General features: G+C 39.5%; 1 protein-coding gene across 1 annotated transcript; it reads right to left on the reverse strand.

Moving 5' to 3' along the window:
• Positions 1-1104: 1104 nt before the first annotated feature.
• On the reverse strand, positions 1105-14893 carry gnrhr2.S. The gene is made up of 4 exons (XM_018254672.2): positions 14206-14893; positions 10882-11445; positions 6324-6528; positions 1105-2100 (listed from the first exon to the last, which is right to left on the reverse strand). Exons 1-4 carry the CDS (start codon positions 14302-14304, stop codon positions 1628-1630), a joined length of 1341 nt encoding a protein of 446 aa, XP_018110161.2. The 5' UTR covers positions 14305-14893; the 3' UTR covers positions 1105-1627.
• Between the last annotated feature and the right edge of the window lie 2771 nt (positions 14894-17664).

Consider the following 17664-nt stretch of genomic DNA (forward strand, 5'->3'; position numbering starts at 1 on the left):
ATTTTATTTTGTTCTCCCCTATTCTGCTACACTGGCAGATAAGCTGCCGAATCGGTCCTTTAGACTGATTCGGCAGCTTATCTGCCAGTGTATGGGTGCTTCCAACGGCCTTTCCCGATCGATATCTGGCCGAGATAGCGATCAGGGATGTTTTCCTGCCGATCGAACACAACATTGGCTAGTTGATGCTGATGCCCTAGGGTCAAACTTTTGGATTAACCTGATATCAACCTGCCATTGGTGGGCATATCGGGAAAAGCTCTGCATGTTTGATGAGGTCGACAAAAGAGCGGATCTTATTGTGTACCTTTAGGCCAATGTTTTTTCTGGCCTTGTTTGTGTGTCATAGTGGGTGGGGATGCATGCCTGTGTTTTCGTTTGAGTAGGTGTGTTTACAGGTCCAGATTTGTGGAAAGGCCACCAAGGCCCAGGCCTAGGGCGGCAGGATTTTAGGGGGCGGCATGCTGCCCAACCACACCCATTTTGGTTTGGAAGCTCTAGTGCTACTCATGAGATACCATCGTTTTTAAAATTTTCTGCGTGCCAATCCACAGTGCTCCCAACCTGATAATGAAAATTAATGTATGTGCACGAATGAAGGGGAGTTGACAGGGGTGACAAACAGCAGTGGGCCTAGGGGCGCCAGCTATGTAAATCCGGCCCTGTGTGTTTATGTGGAGGGTGTACTATGTATAGATGTAAATTTAGAGGAATAGATTGCCTGAGGCCAAAGTAAGAATGGTTAGATGGTTTGGTTCCTTAAGTGCATTCAGATAATACAGTAGATGGAAATAATTGCATTTAAAATAAATATGAATCTGCCAATTATATTCAGGCTAAGCTGCATTAACCAATATGACAAGCTATCTCTGGTACTGCATGTCAAGTTACATGTGTGTATATCTATATATATATAAAACCTAAGGGCAGCACACTGCTACAATACTTGCATCGGGTGTATAGTAAACAATTTAGATACTTAAAAAAAAAGAAAGAAATCTTGACACACACACATATATATATATATTAATATATATGATATATATTTATATGCAATATATGCAAGCACACGGATGCATACAATGACATGTATTCATCTTTAATTATAATATCTGCTTTCAAAGGGGTTAGCAAACTGCCCTTTAATATGAATGTCTGCTTATTGTAATACTTTTTTTTTTTTTAAAAAAATCCCACATATCTATATCTTTAACAATAAGTTACATATACCCATTTACAATCTTCATTCATGTTTTAGGCCATACATTTAACTAGAGTTAAATAACCAAACTACTGATCCAAGTGTGGGCCTCAAACTGTTTGATTTTCAAATCGGAATTGCTGACCAATAATCTGTTCTATTAGCCTACCATGAATGTTGCCAAATCAACCTAAGGATCTGCCTCAGAGATCAGGACAAATTAGTATATTGCACCTTGCATTGCATCTACATGAAAAAATCATAGCACAAGATGGGAAAAAGTTGCACCTCCGTAATTTAAAAAAGAGTCTGCAATAAAGGGGCTTAAACAGACATGCCGCAGAAATTGGGAAATGTTCAAATGAATGAAGTATATAGTGCTTCTCTATATGAAAACACGTTACTGCTGTCCATTTGTCCATTATCTTATAAGCAACTACTGTTCAGTCCATTTGTCCTGAACACTGAGTTATTTGACGAGCCATTGAAGCCCTGCATTACTTGTAATTCCTGGTTCAAAATGATCTTCTTAGCACGAAATGAGGACATTGAGCAACGGAAAGACCCAGTTACAGAAGAACTGGAATCAAAGTCTGAGGGCCTACCACCTCTACAGTAGCGATGAATGCCTTTCCGAAAATGTATGGTGAATAGTCCATAAGTAATAGGATCCAAGCAAGCATTCACCAGGCCAAAGATAAAAAGAATGTGGGTTATAGACTGTGAAACCTTTTCCTCCATTGCCTTAGGATAAAACCAGTACCATAAGCCCAGTAGATAGTAGGGTGTCCAACAGATTATGAATGAACTGACAATAACAATGCTCATCTTTAGTGTTCTCATGCGAGCTTTGGGGATGTTGTTCTTAGAACGCCGAAGATAAACTTTCTTTGAAGATACTAAAATGGAAAGAAATTAGAGGTAATATGCAACACATTAGAGGTATAATATAACACATTGCATACAATAAAAATGATGTGAATATGGACATGATGTGACTCCTTGTATAGAACGATTATAGGTTGGAAAGTAATTTTTAAATAATGATCTCATAAGCTGCCCCCAGTAAACCTAATATTGCCTACACAAAAGTCCAATTAGGATCTGTTTAGAATCAAAGAAATTCTGTTGGACATGCTGGAAAATATAAAATAGGCACTGAATTTTTGTTTTTATGTTAGCGACTAATAAACCATTCTGTCTGGTGATCAAGTCAAATAGCTTCATCACAGGTGGATTGACTCACCAGGAAAACTCATGCTCACCCAGCCATTAGACCTTTTATGTTTATATCTTGATCATTAACCATTTACCCATAATGGGAATGGGAAAATAGTGTAATATATAAAGTATAAAGAAGCTGAATAGGAAAGATAATGTGAAATAGTGGGCCTGTATTTAAAGGTTTTGTGCTGGGCCCCAGTCCCATAATGGGCTTCATACTTCCCAACATGCCCCTTAAAATAGGGACATTGCTGGAAAATAATTTTTGCAGAAAATTTGTGCAGCCATGTATCAGGTGTACTTCATACAAACATACATATACATACTGTATACATATATACATACATACATACAGTAATACAAAAAAATTAAAGTGCTTTATTATAATGTACTCTTGCTCTGCAATGGTGAAACTGTTGTGTTTCCTTCAGAAAGACTACTATAGTTTATATAAACAAGGTGCTGTGTAGCCATGGGGGCAGCCATTCAAATCTCCGGTTACATAACAGATAACAGATGTATTCTGCATTCTAAAACAGAGCGTATCTGTTATCTGCAAAGTAACCTGTGCCTTTTCTCCTTTTTTCAACCTCAATGGCTGTCACCATGGCTACACAGCAGCCTGTTCATATAAACTATAATAGTCTTTCTAAAGCAAACACATAACTTTTACCAATTCGGGGCAACAGTACATTATATTTTAATTTCTTTAAAATGCTTTTGTTTTTTGGTGTTACTGTTCCTTTAAGCCTTTTGTCAAACTAAGTTCTCATTGGATGGGCAAGAAAACTCTTGAAATTGCCCCTCTATTTGTTTGAATTGGAAATTCCTAAAGCACTTTCACAGAAATTATCACTGGTGAAATGGATTCTTTTCAGATGCTGATTGCTTGTCATGAAAGTTCCCCAGATATTTTCAGACAATTCTAATTTAAATCAATACAAGGGTTATTCTGTCCATTCCAACAAGGTATAAAATACCAGTACAACAAAACATTTAAAACTGTGCTTTTGAATGTAGCAGAAATAAACCTCTTGGGTGCAGTGATTTGAGCACAGTTGTGCAAAATACATGTTTCATTGGGCTGTAGAAGATAGTTAAGCAGCTAATAATAACTGTGAAAAGCAATTTAACATGAATCAGCTATAACAGCCAAATTATATTACAGTATATGTGAGAATGACATATATATATATATATATATATATATGAGTGGGAAAATGTCACATTAGCACATCACCTGGAATACCTTATGTAAAATGCTCACCCCAGATTTTCTAGGAGAGCTAAAAGCACTAGGTAATGAATACACAGAGTACCTTGTCCCATTCAAACCAAGAAAAAAAAATGACTACCTATTATATTACCATCTAGCTGATAACTTATTTTCTTCTTCATTCAGTATCATTTTCCTGACCTGGCCATGTCTGTCAATGCTAAATAATGGATCTGCACCTGAATGTTTGCCATAGTATTCCATGCACATACCTGCAAATGTCTGCTGTAATGCAATCTCTCTCCGAAAGGCTCTATATTTTTTATCTTATATACATTTCATTGTATTAAGCATTGAATTACTATTAAATAATGTTTTCCTGACTGACAAGAGTGCTCCCCCGCTTTGCTGTAACGGGAAAATGATATTAAAGATATAACAAACTTTTTGGCAAATATTTAAAAAAACTTTTGCAAAAATAATTTTTAATGGGGAAAATTATAATACGTGTTGGGGAAGCATTCACCAGGCTCATCTGGCTTATTTTGCATAGCTGTGCAATTGTGTGTCCATGACAAAGACCCACAAAGCCATGAAGGGCATCAGTGTGGAATAGTGTACATGTATAGTTGGATCAACCAGACAATAAGATTAAGCACAATGAGGAATAAAGGGGTACAAGTGCCTGTTCAAGGAAACCATTAAACATGGGGCCTCTCTGCAGTAACACTCACGTAAAGCCACCATCAAATCCCAATCATATACTTAAAGTTTGTCTTTGACCACACAAGCATTTGTATATTGAACCACACAAGAATGCCGTAAAACAATCAGTAATATGGAAGGAACCAACTGTGCACACTGTTCAGGGAAACACAATCTAGGTGTCCCAGTTATCTTGTCACGGCCGGCACCCAATACCAGAACAGGTGCCAAGTACCCTGGTCTCGGCTCGGCTTCACCAGTAGTGTGACCACCGTTGGGCTTCGGGAGGAGCCCTCAGCTTACTTGGGTGCCACCTGGACTTAACGAGGGGTACAAGGCAAGATGTTCTGGCTAGCGGAGGGGCACGGCAGGTAGCAGAGTCTTTTGGGCCGAAGGTCACGGTACAAACGGAACAGGCAACAGAATCGTCAGACAGGCTGGGTCGAGGCAGGCAGATAACAAGAATCGTCAAACAGGCAAAAGGGTCAAAACCGGGTGATCAATCGTAGGGTTAAACAGTAGAGTAGTCGTAAGCAGGCAAGGTCAGGATCCAGAATTCAGAATAGTCAAATGGCCAGGCAGGGGTCAAAAACAGGAATCAAACAAGTTCAGAATACAGCAAAAGCTCAGAAAGCACCAGGAACGAAATCCTATCACGGGCAAAGTCCCACAGCCCTAATGGGCTTTAAATAGCGTTTGAATTGCGCGCCCTTGCGCGCTGACGTCACTACGTCAGCGCGCCTGCGCCTTTAAGAAAATCCAGAGCGCGCCGCGCGCGCCCTAGGACGCCGGCGCCTGCGGCCTACAGAGCCGCTCGTCGAGGCGGGCGTCCCCGCCGAGGGGGCGACAGGCGTCCCTGTCGTCCCCCCCCTAGACCACCAGGTATGTTCGTTACATATCTACTATGGCTTCAAATGATATAAAATAGCTAAATCTCACAAACAGCAAAGTATAAACAAGAAATTTGACTAGGGGTTGAACAAACGCAGCACAAAGTGCAGGAAAAGAGAAGGCAAAGTGCATAGTAAAATAATGGAGGATGAAATTACTGAGAAAGGAAAATTAAGTTAATGAATAGAGAGACTTATGGAGATGAGAGCAAAAATCAGGAGAGAAAATGGTTAGCACTGAGCTCTAACTCCTCACCAAATCATTATCACTAAAATGAACCCAATGCAAGATAATTGTTCATGGAACAATTAAAATGGTAAGTGTTTGGTACATCTGACAGAATCACTGTTTTGTATCTAGAAATAACTTGAAATAATTGAATACTTTAGAAAACTTCAAATTCTAGTCTTGACAGCTGCATTTCCCTGATATGCCCCCTCAAGGTGGGCATATCAGGGAAATATCTGGTCATTTGACAACCTTGCTAAATGTATCTATAAGTGTATGGCCAACTATAGTCAGATGATCTGACCAATCCTTAAAAAGCTGGCCCATCAATTTCCAGGAGAATCAAAAGAAGCTTTGAGCTGGGGAGGTCTAGGCCTACCGGGCTGCTGCATCAGAGGCCCACAACCCACTGACCATGGCACCCCGCCTCTCTCCACCACCCCCACTGCCCAACAAGCCATAACCTCCTTCCACCCCCTCTGCCAGCACATACTTCGCTATCTATTATTCAGCCATAATTGAGGCAGGGGAGGAGTCAGTGAGTAGTGCACCATGTCAACAAGAGTCAAGTGGCTGTTGAGTATGGGTCTTGGCCAGTGGAACCCACTGAGTTTTTTTCCTGGTGTCCTCCCAGCCCAGTCTGACCCTGGTCAAAAGATTTGTCAACTGTACTGGCATCATGTAACCCGACTACAAGGTATTGTCATGAACACTCCAACTGAAAATCTGATGCCCATTCAACTTAGGTTTCCATGGTCTAAAAGAGTTGATTTATTTATTGGTCATGTGTGGTTCTAGTGTGTAGCATCAAGATGAACATATATTATAAACATAATGACAACTAATCACAGAACTCACATGCTCCCTTGCTCATTCGCCTGGAGATCTCTATCAGAATTCTTGAGTAGCAGGAAATCATGATCAGCAGTGGGAGGAGGAAGAGGCAGATGAAGCTCACCATGTTGTAGACAGTTTCTTGCCAGTGCTCCTGAAAGCTGCCTCTGGTGGTACATTGGGTGAAATTCTGAGGCTCGGTGATGGTGACTGTATGAAACAGAAACAGCTATCGAGAGAAAGGTGAAACACGAGTCACCGGTATTCTCTGAATTTTATTGTAGTTCTAAACATGCATTTCATTTTTTATTCAAATTATTACACTGGAGTTAACACAGAGGTTAAAGAGCTTGAATATCACACCAAAAATTAGAGCTATTCCAGGACAACAGCCTATATGAATGCACAAGAAAGTCTCATTGTAAATCAATAATACAAAATGATCTATCTATCTATCTATCTATCTATCTATCTATCTATCTATCTATCATATATCTATCTGTCTATCTCATACCAACCAACTGTCCCACTTTCTGAGGGACAGTCCTGATTTTGACAGCTCAGCCCGTAGTCGCGAGTTTCTCTTTGATCTCCTGAAACTAGAAAAGATATGTTTCTGAAACTTAATTAAAATAAAATGTTTTTTTGGCAGAGAGCCCAGAACACTATATTTATCAAAGAGTGAAGTTAATAGTGAAGTTCTGCCACTAGAGTGAAATTCCACCACTCTCCATTCATTTCTATGGGATTTTTATAGGCGTATTTATCAAAGGGTGAACTTTCACTTCACCCATTGATAAATACGCCTTTCAAAATCCCATAGAAATGAATTGAGAGCTGGGGAATTTCACTCTAGTGGCGGAACTTCACTCTTTGATAAATTTACCCCTAAACACCTGCACTTACTACATTTGTAACAATTTAAGATAAGCAAAGATACAATTGTAACTTGGGGTTACTTGAGACTCAGCTTAAAGGACAATTTCAGCTTCATCTTTCAATCTATTTATCATCTCTCATGTACCTATTTATCTTTTAAATATATATTTATGTGTCTTCTATCTATATTTTCTACCAGCAATATAATTCAAAATAATTACTCTTCTTATATTGTGATTTGCATTGCTTTAACCTTGACACAGGATCAGAGTATTGTAGGGGCATTTCCTAAGTAAAACATGTTTTTCTTTAACCTATTTTTTTTTTTCAGGACAACCTAAACTTTGTAAAATTCCACTTTGAAAACTAATAATAAATACTTTTTTGATAATGTAGGGAAATAAACATGCACATATATTATTTATATGCACAACAGTACACCTGATTTGGAAAACGCATTAGCATACAGGTGCCAAATATGTATTGTTTAGAGAATGAGATTCTTGACTTCAAAAACCCACAGCAATGCAACAATAATTTTCAAAGTACCGTATATACTCGTGTATAAGCCGACCCGTGTATAAGCCGAGGTACCTAATTTACCTAAGAAAACTGGAAAAATGTATTGACTCGTGTATAAGCCTAGGGGCCCCATGTCAGATTTCAAAATGTGAATGTGACCCGGCCGCAACAATTGGGGGACACTGGGCAGGTACCTGTTACTGTCTGTGACTGACTGTGTCGCCGCCCGGATTTCATGTTTGCTTCCCTCTGCCACCCCCATTTCATGTTTGCTTTCAAAATGGCGGCGCCCATGGCCGCCACGTGGGTAGCGGCCGGCGCCGCTACCCACGTGGCGGCCATGGGCGCCGCCATTTTGAAAGCGAACGCCGGCAGGGAAGGACGCGCCGCCCGGAGCTCCTGGACCTGCTCCGGGCGGCGACACAGGCAGTCACAGGCAGTCCTGCTGGGGCCGCGGAAAGGTATGACCCGCGTATAAGCCGAGTTTGAGTTTTTCAGCACATTTTGGGTGCTGAAAAACTCGGCTTATACGCGAGTATATACGGTACATCAACAGAAAAAAGCCTGCTTTATATTTCAAGGCCATAAAAGCACCTAACAGTAAGGGGCTGATTCACTAAGGGTCGAATATCGAGGGTTAATTAACCCTCGATATTCGACTAGGAACTAAAATCCTTCGACTTCGAATATCGAAGTCGAAGGATTTAGCGCAGATAGTAGGATCGAACGATCGTAGGATAATTCCTTCGATTAGAAGGATTTAAATCCAACAATCGAAGGAATATCCTTCGATCAAAAAAAGTTAGCCAAGCCTATGGGGACCTTCCCCATAGGCTAACATTGACTTCGGTAGCTTTTCGATGCCGAACTAGGGGGTCAAAGTTTTTTTTAAGAGAGAGTACTTCGACTTTCGAATGGTCGAATAGTCGAACGATTTTTACTTCGAATCCTTCGATTCAAAGTCGTAGTCGAAGGTCGAAGTAGCCCATTCGATGGTCGAAGTAGCCCAAAAAAAACTTCGAAATTCGAAGTTTTTTTACTTCGAATCCTTCACTCGAAGTTAGTGAATCGGCCCCTAAGGTTATAAAACCATATGAATTATGCAGAATACACATTCTCACTAACTGCAAGTTAACCCACAAATATATACATTTGAAAAATAGATATCCTGGAGAATTTATAATTTAGGAAGATGGCGTTTACAGCATTGAAAGCAACAGCAACACTTGGCTAAACATAGTACATTTTAAGTTCATGGTTGCCCTATATTTCATGTTGTATGCATTACAGAACTACACCCAAGTACACTCAACACATATTATCCAAGCACAATAATATGGAACACACCTGGTGGTCTAAATCAAAATACCTGATAAATTAGTCACACTGTACATGAACATGCTTTGTGTTTGTCATTGCTGTATTTGTGCAATAGACCTGTTCAGATAAGCCCAAGTTGAACAGCAGAGGGCGCTCAGGATACATTTCATTAGAACTGATAATATCATAAAATCTAAAACAAATAATAAAATAAAGAATGTAAATTGCAAATGTGCTAATAAGGCCACTCTGAGCCATTTTACATTGTTTTAACTTACCCTATGTGTCCCACCTTATTATACTTGCAGGCCAGTACCCTGCTCCACCACACTTCTTTCCATTTACCTGTATTAATTATAGGGAATTCTACATTTTGGCAGTAGAAAGCCCAATGTTTTAAGTGTGGTAAAGCCAAGCAAACTTTGTAACATTTTTCATGAACAGTGACTATTATTTAAATTGAGCCTATCCATTTGATTTAAATGGTTGAAGAACTTATACCACTATACTGTTCTGCACATTTATAAAAAGGTAAAGTCAGCTAAAGAGAATTTGAAGTTGTCTTATAAATTAGCCATAGTTTCTCTCAAAGTGAAATCACAGTGTTACCTTCAAAGCTATCTGGTAACTGTCAGACAAGGCAAAGCTATTCCAGTTGCAGCACTCTCCTAAAATGCTCTTTTCTCATTGCCCTGTTGATCTCTTAGTAATTGTTGCTCTTGCATTCTGAATCCATTCATGATAGACTTTTAGATTTAATTTATCCACACTCAAAACACCAGTCTTAGGGGGGAATGTAATATGTTTTGCTAGCACGAAAAACGGTCGCCGTGACGCTTGCGAACATTAGTGACCATGTTGGTGCTATTTTTGACAGATTAGAGACCTTACCGACTTCCGCGCAAAGTTTGCAACCAAATTGCTTTTGCAAACGTTCGAAGTGTATGTAATAAAAATTTGCAATCGCACAACCTTTTTTGCCACAAAATATTTAACGAAACTCCAGAGCAGGTGTTAAAGGTTCGCAGTTCAAAATTAAGATTTGCAATGCAATAAAAGCTTAACGAAGAATATTACATTGCGACAGGCAAATTTTTATTCACAAAGGGTTGCTCTTTGTCAATTTTATTATTTTTCCCCATAAAAATCTGTTGTGTTTCTATCTATCCCACAGCTAAAAATTCATTCTTGAAGTAGGCCTGTCCATATGCAGATTGCAATAATACATTGATTTTGATCCCATTTGTAGCATAAATATAAATCTTGTTCAAGTCCAGTTGTAAAGGATTTTGGAGGTTAAATAATAGCTGTTGCAAAGAGAAGCAAATGTGTTTGCTCCAGTTCAACCAGCCCATAGCAAGCAGATATCTGGTTATTTTATGTTAATAGACCAGGAGTTCATTTTGCACCTGTTATTACATTATAGAAAAAAGATTAGGCTGCTCCAAACTCACCCCCTGTGTGCTCTCCTTAGTGCAGCTTCATTTTAGTATTCCCACTGTAGTAAGATATGCTCAAGAAGATAGAAGGCGGCACTCTGGTTTAAAAGAAGGTGGTTTATTGCAACAGGTCACAAACCAACATCACCTGTCGCGTTTCAGGACTAACTCCCTTAATCATAGGCTTACTAAGCCTTGCTGCCAAAATGCATCAGGTGATCTTGGTTTGTGACCTGTTGCAATAAACCACCTTCTGTTTAACCAGAGTGCCACCTTCTATTTTCTTGAGCATACGTTATTACATTATGCCATAACTGAACTTTCTTGGGTTAGGAAACACATGCTTAGAAGCAAGATTAGATAGAAAATGTGGAAATCCATTTACAAATGTATTAATTTCATAGGAAAAGAAATGTCTGTACCTGTGGCAGTGATAGGAGAATGCTCATTAGCCAGGCCAAGGACAGCATTATCTTGTTCTTCTTCTTGGCCTCACTGATGCCCAGTGGGTTTAAAATGGCAGACTGCCTGTCCACACTGATCACCACAGTGACAAAAGCACAAGAGTACATAGAGAGGAGCTTTAGAAACATAAGTATCCGACAGGCTATGTCTCCCGCTTGCCACTGCACGGTAATATTCCAAATGGCATCCAGTGGCATGACAATAAATGTCACCAGTAGGTCTGCTGTAGTGAGGTTTAGTATGAGGATCCGAACATGAGACCTCTTTTTGTGGCTGGTATTGGAGGTGGCCCACACCACTGCCAAATTGCAGCAGGCCGACAAGGCAAATATGACAAAAGTGATGATTACACGCGCCTTAGCGGCTGGAGAAAACGTGGGGAGCTGGAAAGGGTTCTGGGCCTCAGCTGCAGAAGACGAGTTTGGGTCCATTGCACAGTAACTGCTGAGCCATAGAACATTGTTACAAGTAATGGTGTCTGTCTCTTTAGTGACATTCATTTTTGTAGACATATGAAGTTCCTTAAAAGAAAAAAAAGACGTTTCTGTTTACAATGCATACTACATTTGAAAAACAGTACAGTCAAGGTTCTACTGTCTATATTTTTACTGGAGATGATTCATTCCCTATTCCCAGGACATTTGAAAAGTATTCATTTTACTTGCACTAGGTATCAAAATATCTCCTAAACTTCATCTGATCGATTATATTTGTCTACTGTGCTATCTGTTTGCATAATGTTCAATCGGTTGATGTCAGTGTAAATTGTGTTGATGAAACTGATCATCTGTTTGTATTTATATACTGTATACACATATATATATATATATATATATATATATATATATATATATATATATATATATATATTTGTGTGTGTGGGGGAGAAATATGATTACAGGGTATAGCATTTTTGATTGATGAGGTATCAAGGTGCAGAATACTGTAGTTCTGTTTATTTACAACTAGAGACCATCAGCAATATTGTGTGTTCATGAGTCAGACTGAAATAGAATCATTCAACTATGATATTTTCTTGCCATTGCGTATGTAAACAGTTAATTGCTTTATGGGGAACTATGTCCAAAAAACTGTTTTTTGCATAATAAACGAAAGAGTATTTCTAAGCAAGTTCTGTAGCAGAAATCATTTCCAGCACAGTTATTGACTGTCTTGTGCTACTATAATTGATGAGTCAGAACCAAATCTGCAGAGAATATACACACTGCTTTCAACAATTGCTTACAAATTACTAAAGCTACAGAAAATGTTGATTACTTCAATTCACAGACCAGCTGCAAAGGCACCCCCCCCCAAAAATGCACACCAAATTTGAGGCATTATTATTATTATTATTATTAATAATAATAATATTAATAATAAAATGGTATTTGCTATCATATGCTGATAATAAGTGGCAGATCGTTGGTGCCACATCATGATGATTATAATTGCATGTCTAGCGTAATTAATAGCACATACTCCATTTGGCCACAGCTTAGACTCAAAGATCCGCTCGTTTGGCGACATCGCCAAACGAGCGGATCTTTCCCCGATATGCCACTAACTGCATGGCTATATCATATGGCCGAACGATCGAATTACGATGCGGGTAAAAATCCAACCTTCCCGATCGATATCGTGGCCAGATATCGATCGAGAAGACCCGTCGGAAGCCCCCATACACGGGCAGATAAGCTGTCAAATCGGTCGAAACGACCGATATCGGCAGCTTTATCTGCCCGTGTATGGCCACCTTTAGAGTGGCTATGACTTCAGTACAAAGAATGCCAGGTTAAGTTCTATCTATCTATCTATATACCAGGAATGTATGAATATGCATGTGATAAAATGAATGTGACAGACCTAAATACATTTAATTTTTCTCTGCACAACATGGTAGAACAGTAGCATTGAAGGAGGGCCAGCCATGGGTGTGTTAGTATGCCTTAACTTATATGTTATTGATTTCTGTTCCATCACTAAATGGGTTAACCTTCAACAGTAAGGTACTTTAAACTGGGATGATGAAGTGAACAGCGTAAGCGCATTAATAATGCAGATGGTACTCCCCAACCTTAGCATTTAGAATTATAATAGCCATTTCCAGGCTATCCTGTTGTATGCATAAGATCTAGGAATATTTATTTGCTTCTAGGATACTCAAAAGATGTATGAGATCTTACGTTTACGAAAACCCTATACATTCAATTAAATTAAATGGTAACAAAAAAAACAACTTTAATAAGCTGGTGTAAGATCTAGGGTCGTTTATCACGATATGTGTCTTTATTAGCAGGGAAGGCTAACAGGCAAGCAGCACCTTGCTGATGAAACAGCTATTTATTCTCTTAGATTGTTAGCAGGGGCACTGGAGAAATATTTGCTGTACCACACATACTTCATTAACAAGTTCTAGGACACAAACCAACAATGGGGTCTCCAGCTATCACTGAACTACAGGTCTCAGCATCCTCTTGCAATTGCTGGAAGGCCAATAAGAGCTGGGGGCCACCGTCTAATCATTACTGGCCTAGAGGAAAAATAACTGCCAAATACAGCATTATTGTAGTAATTGATAGAGTGGAAGTGCAGGTATAGGATCCCTTATCCGGAAAGCTCTGAATTCCAGGAAGCCCATCTCTCATAGACTCCATTTTAATGAAATAATTAATGATAACATTAATGAAAACAGTTTTAAAAATAATTTCCTTTTTATCTGTAATAACAAAACAGTACTTGATCCCGACTAATATATAATGAATCGTTATTGAAGGCAAAACAACCCTATTGGGTTTATTTCATGTTCCATTGATTTTTTTTCTAGTAGACTTAAGGTATGCAGATACAAATTATCGAAAGACTGCTTATACAGAAAACTCCAAGTCCCAAGCATTCTAGATAACAGGTCCCATACCTGTACAACTTCCCAATATCCTAAAGGGATAAACTAAGTAACTATAGAAGCAAGTTCAGAAGCAGATCTATTAATGATCCTAAGTGCTAGGCACTACACTAAACTTCACTGCATTTCAATAAAATGTCTAATCAGTGCTTGCATATGCTACGATCATTTAACCATCAGGAATTATGTCCATTGGTATTAATAATAAAATGCCTTAAACCAACTGTAATAAACAATGTGTATCAATATAAAGAGAGACATTCATTGGTCTAATCTAATCCTACCCTGTCATCCTGACTGCATGGTATGCATTATATCTGACTAACTTCAATTCATTATCTATATATACATTCTAAAGATGTAAGAATATACATACCTCTTGGACGGAATAGGGTGAAAATGAGCTCTGAGCATATGCTGCACAGCAGCCAGAAAATGAAGTTATGCACTTCAAGGGAATAAGTTTTCTGGACATAAATCCATTTAGAAAAGCAAAAAAAAAAAAAGTAACAAGATGTTTCTTCACCAGGCACACAGTATCTCCCACAGAGTTTGCAGCATCCCTGTGGCCCCGCTGTGATGTAGGAATCAGTGAACAACAGCAGCAAATGAAGAATCAATGAAACATGGACAGGTCTCTAGTTAAATACCCAGAATCAGAAGACATGCATTGATTCTTTGTTTCATCAATGGCTTAGTTGAGTTTGTCTCCCAAGGAGGATTAAAAAAAATCCAGTTCAGGCTCTTCGTGGGAGTACAGTACTAATAGCACCCCCTTAGCAGCTGGTCATTCATAAATGTCAGGCAGACCTTTCCATGTCCTTGCACTTCAGCATCATTATCCAGAGTGTGCTCTGAGTTCCTGTGAGCCTGCTTACATACCAAAAAGGTGTTAATTTGCACCAGTTACTACTCCAGCACAAGTACAGTATATACATCCACAGCACTGTTTTACTGATCTGCAGCACCTTCCCTTTCACCTAATGATTGCATTTCCCTACTGCTGTAATATATAAGCTTTAGTGTCCTACAATTTGTTCTATCTTTATCTAATCTATCTATTTATCTTTATCTAATCTATCTATCTTTATCTAATCTATCTATCACTATCTATCTATCTATCTATCTATCTATCTATCCATCATTATCTATCGATCTATCTATCACCTATCTATCTATCTATCTATCTATCTATATATCTATCTATCTATCTACCTATCATCTAGCTATCTTTATCTAATCTATCTATTTATCTTTATCTAATCTATCATCTATCTATCTATCTATCTATCTATCTATCATCTAGCTATCTTTATCTAATCTATCTATTTATCTTTATATAATCTATCATCTATCTATCTATGCAGCGCCTTTTGTATCTATGTATCAACCAAGCTTTGTGTCTATTAATTTATCTATCAGTATATCTGTCTCCCTGCTCACAGAACATATTCTGCTTTGCCCTGTGTGCTGTTTACTGCTGTGTTAGAAGTAGAGACTAGAGAAGACAGTATTCCTCCCTCCAAAGCCTCGGTGAGACCATAATGAGAATTTGCCATTATTTGCCAGTGATGTCACATACCTGCACTACATCTGCTGGAAAGAGATAAATGAGGCAGTTTGGGTTATCCATCATTATGTGACAAGTAACTTTCATGTACATTTCTAGAATTGCGCAGTCTGTGGGTTTATGATCTCTTCGAAGAATGCAATAAAGGCAAAGTGGGAAATTGATGGAAAGTACCAGGATAACCAGTGAGCAATAAAAGCAATCAGATTAAACCTAAATCTATGTATCTGTGAAGCCTAATCAGTTCAAACTGAGCTCTTCAAGAAAAGAAATGAAAGAACTGATTTCAATACCAGCATAAAGGAATATATTACTGTTATAGATCTTGCTTTTATATTTCTGTAGCCTATTATTCAAAATTTCACGAGATCAGTGCCGAGCCAGGCCAGCCTAGCGCTGTAGGCAACCCGGCCGGCCACTTCGGCCCCAGCTATAGCAGTACGCAACCAAATACGCGAGTGCGTAAACGTGCGCAACAGTGGACGCGCGTGCGTAACCGTGCGCAACAGGGGACGCGCGTGCGTAACCGTGCGCAAACGGGGACGCGCGTGCGTAACCGTGCGCAACCGGGGACGCACGTGCGCAACTGAGGACGCACGCACAGCCGAATGTGGTCGTGCGCAAACCAGTTTAACTTCTGAGAGCGCACCCACTTTTCACTGGCGGACTGGGGTAGACCCAGTTGCTGGAGGTGTTGTACTTGCTTCCTGGGTTTTATACATGAGACCAATTGTGTTTAGTTATGTTACATCAGACAGTGATAAACATAAACAATGTGTTTCGATTTTCTGCTATATTTATTCAAATTTAAAGTACCAGTGTTTTTAAAACTGGCATTTGTTGTTGTTGTTCCTGGGTTTTGAAGAATGGATGGGGTTGACAAACTGTGAAAGGAAAACATGTAACCTTCATCCTCCTGACCTTGATAACTGTGGAAAACACCCCCCACCAGTGAGGACAGGCAGAGTTGCAACCACAGGGTACCAGAAGATAACCATTGCAACTTTCATGGCAGGAGATTGATGCACATAGCTGCTTAGATCAATCCGGCAACCCCCCCAAATTTTTCGAGGTCCCCCTCGCCCAGCTGACATCATGTAAAAATAGCAGGTCAACCACAATCCATAAAAAAGTATGTTTTGGGTCACCCCTGCAAACCCCCCAGCAGGCCCCTAAACAGAGAAAGCAGACCCAGCTGCAAGCTCTGCACATCTAGAATGGCAGTACCTCCAGGGCTCCCTACTTGCAATTTCTTCACATACTATAATTTATCCTTCCATTGGTTTAGCCTCAATGTTTCCTTACATAAATTGGGAAAAACTATGAAATAAGCCATAATACTGTAGTTAGAAGCAGGAAGGATCACTGATACCTGGACCTACCAGGAGTATTCCTGGTATCCTGGTAGGCTAGTCCAACACTGAGTACCTTTAATGTGTAGCATCAATAGGGATGTAGCGAACGTCGGAAAAAATGTTCGCGAACATATTCGCGAACTTGCGTCAAAAATGCGAACGGTTCGCGAACGTCGCGAACCCCATAGACTTCAATGGGAAGGCGAATTTTAAAAGCTAGAAAAGACATTTCTGGCCAGAAAAATGATTTTAAAGTTGTTTAAAGGGTGCAACGACCTGGACAGTGCCATGCCAGAGGGGGATCAAGGGCAAAAATGTTTCTAAAAAATCCATTGTTGACACAGCGCTGCGTTTTGTGCTGTAAAGGGCAGAAATCACACTACATTTCTAAACCTGTGTAATAAAATGCTTTAAAACGTCCGGCGTCTACATGCCAATCAAGTCGTGTAAAGGTTACAGCCTGTTCACACGCAAAGACGAAACGCGGTGCTTACTGCAACGCAAAAAGACGCAAAGAGCTTTAATGAATGATACCGTCAAGTGAGCAAATAATAGTTTTTAATTACTAGTTGCTTGTCACCTCCAGGATGTTCGTCCTGTTGGTGGCAATATTTCTGTAGTGGTGTGTTTAGCAGTCACCGTGCTTGTGCGCACGTGCACGGTCAGGCAGAGGTAATTCAATGTACAGTGAAGTGAACCAAAAACACTGATTCTGCAGTGTGGGCCCAGTTTTGGTCTACTTTATTGATCACCTGCGGTGACCATAAAAGATGCGATTTTGCCACTGTTGCAGAACCCTGAAAAATTAGGCATGTGTACTTTCCTGAAAAATTATGTTTTTTTTGTCGCAGCCACTGAACCAGAAGTCCAGAAACAATATGCCATATAAATGCTGAAAATATTAATTTTT

This window comes from Xenopus laevis, chromosome 3S (assembly GCF_017654675.1).
Source record: "Xenopus laevis strain J_2021 chromosome 3S, Xenopus_laevis_v10.1, whole genome shotgun sequence".
Lineage (NCBI taxonomy): Eukaryota > Metazoa > Chordata > Amphibia > Anura > Pipidae > Xenopus > Xenopus laevis.

Excerpts from the sequence above, each read along its gene's own strand:
- gnrhr2.S (XM_018254672.2), bottom strand. The coding sequence starts at position 14,304 with ATGTCCAGAAAACTTATTCCCTTGAAGTGCATAACTTCATTTTCTGGC. Across the intron at positions 11,446-14,205 it reads CACCCTATTCCGTCCAAGAG|GAACTTCATATGTCTACAAA; the intron begins GTATGTATATTC and ends TTTTCTTTTAAG. Across the intron at positions 2,101-6,323 it reads GCGAATGAGCAAGGGAGCAT|TATCTTCAAAGAAAGTTTAT; the intron begins GTGAGTTCTGTG and ends TTTCCATTTTAG.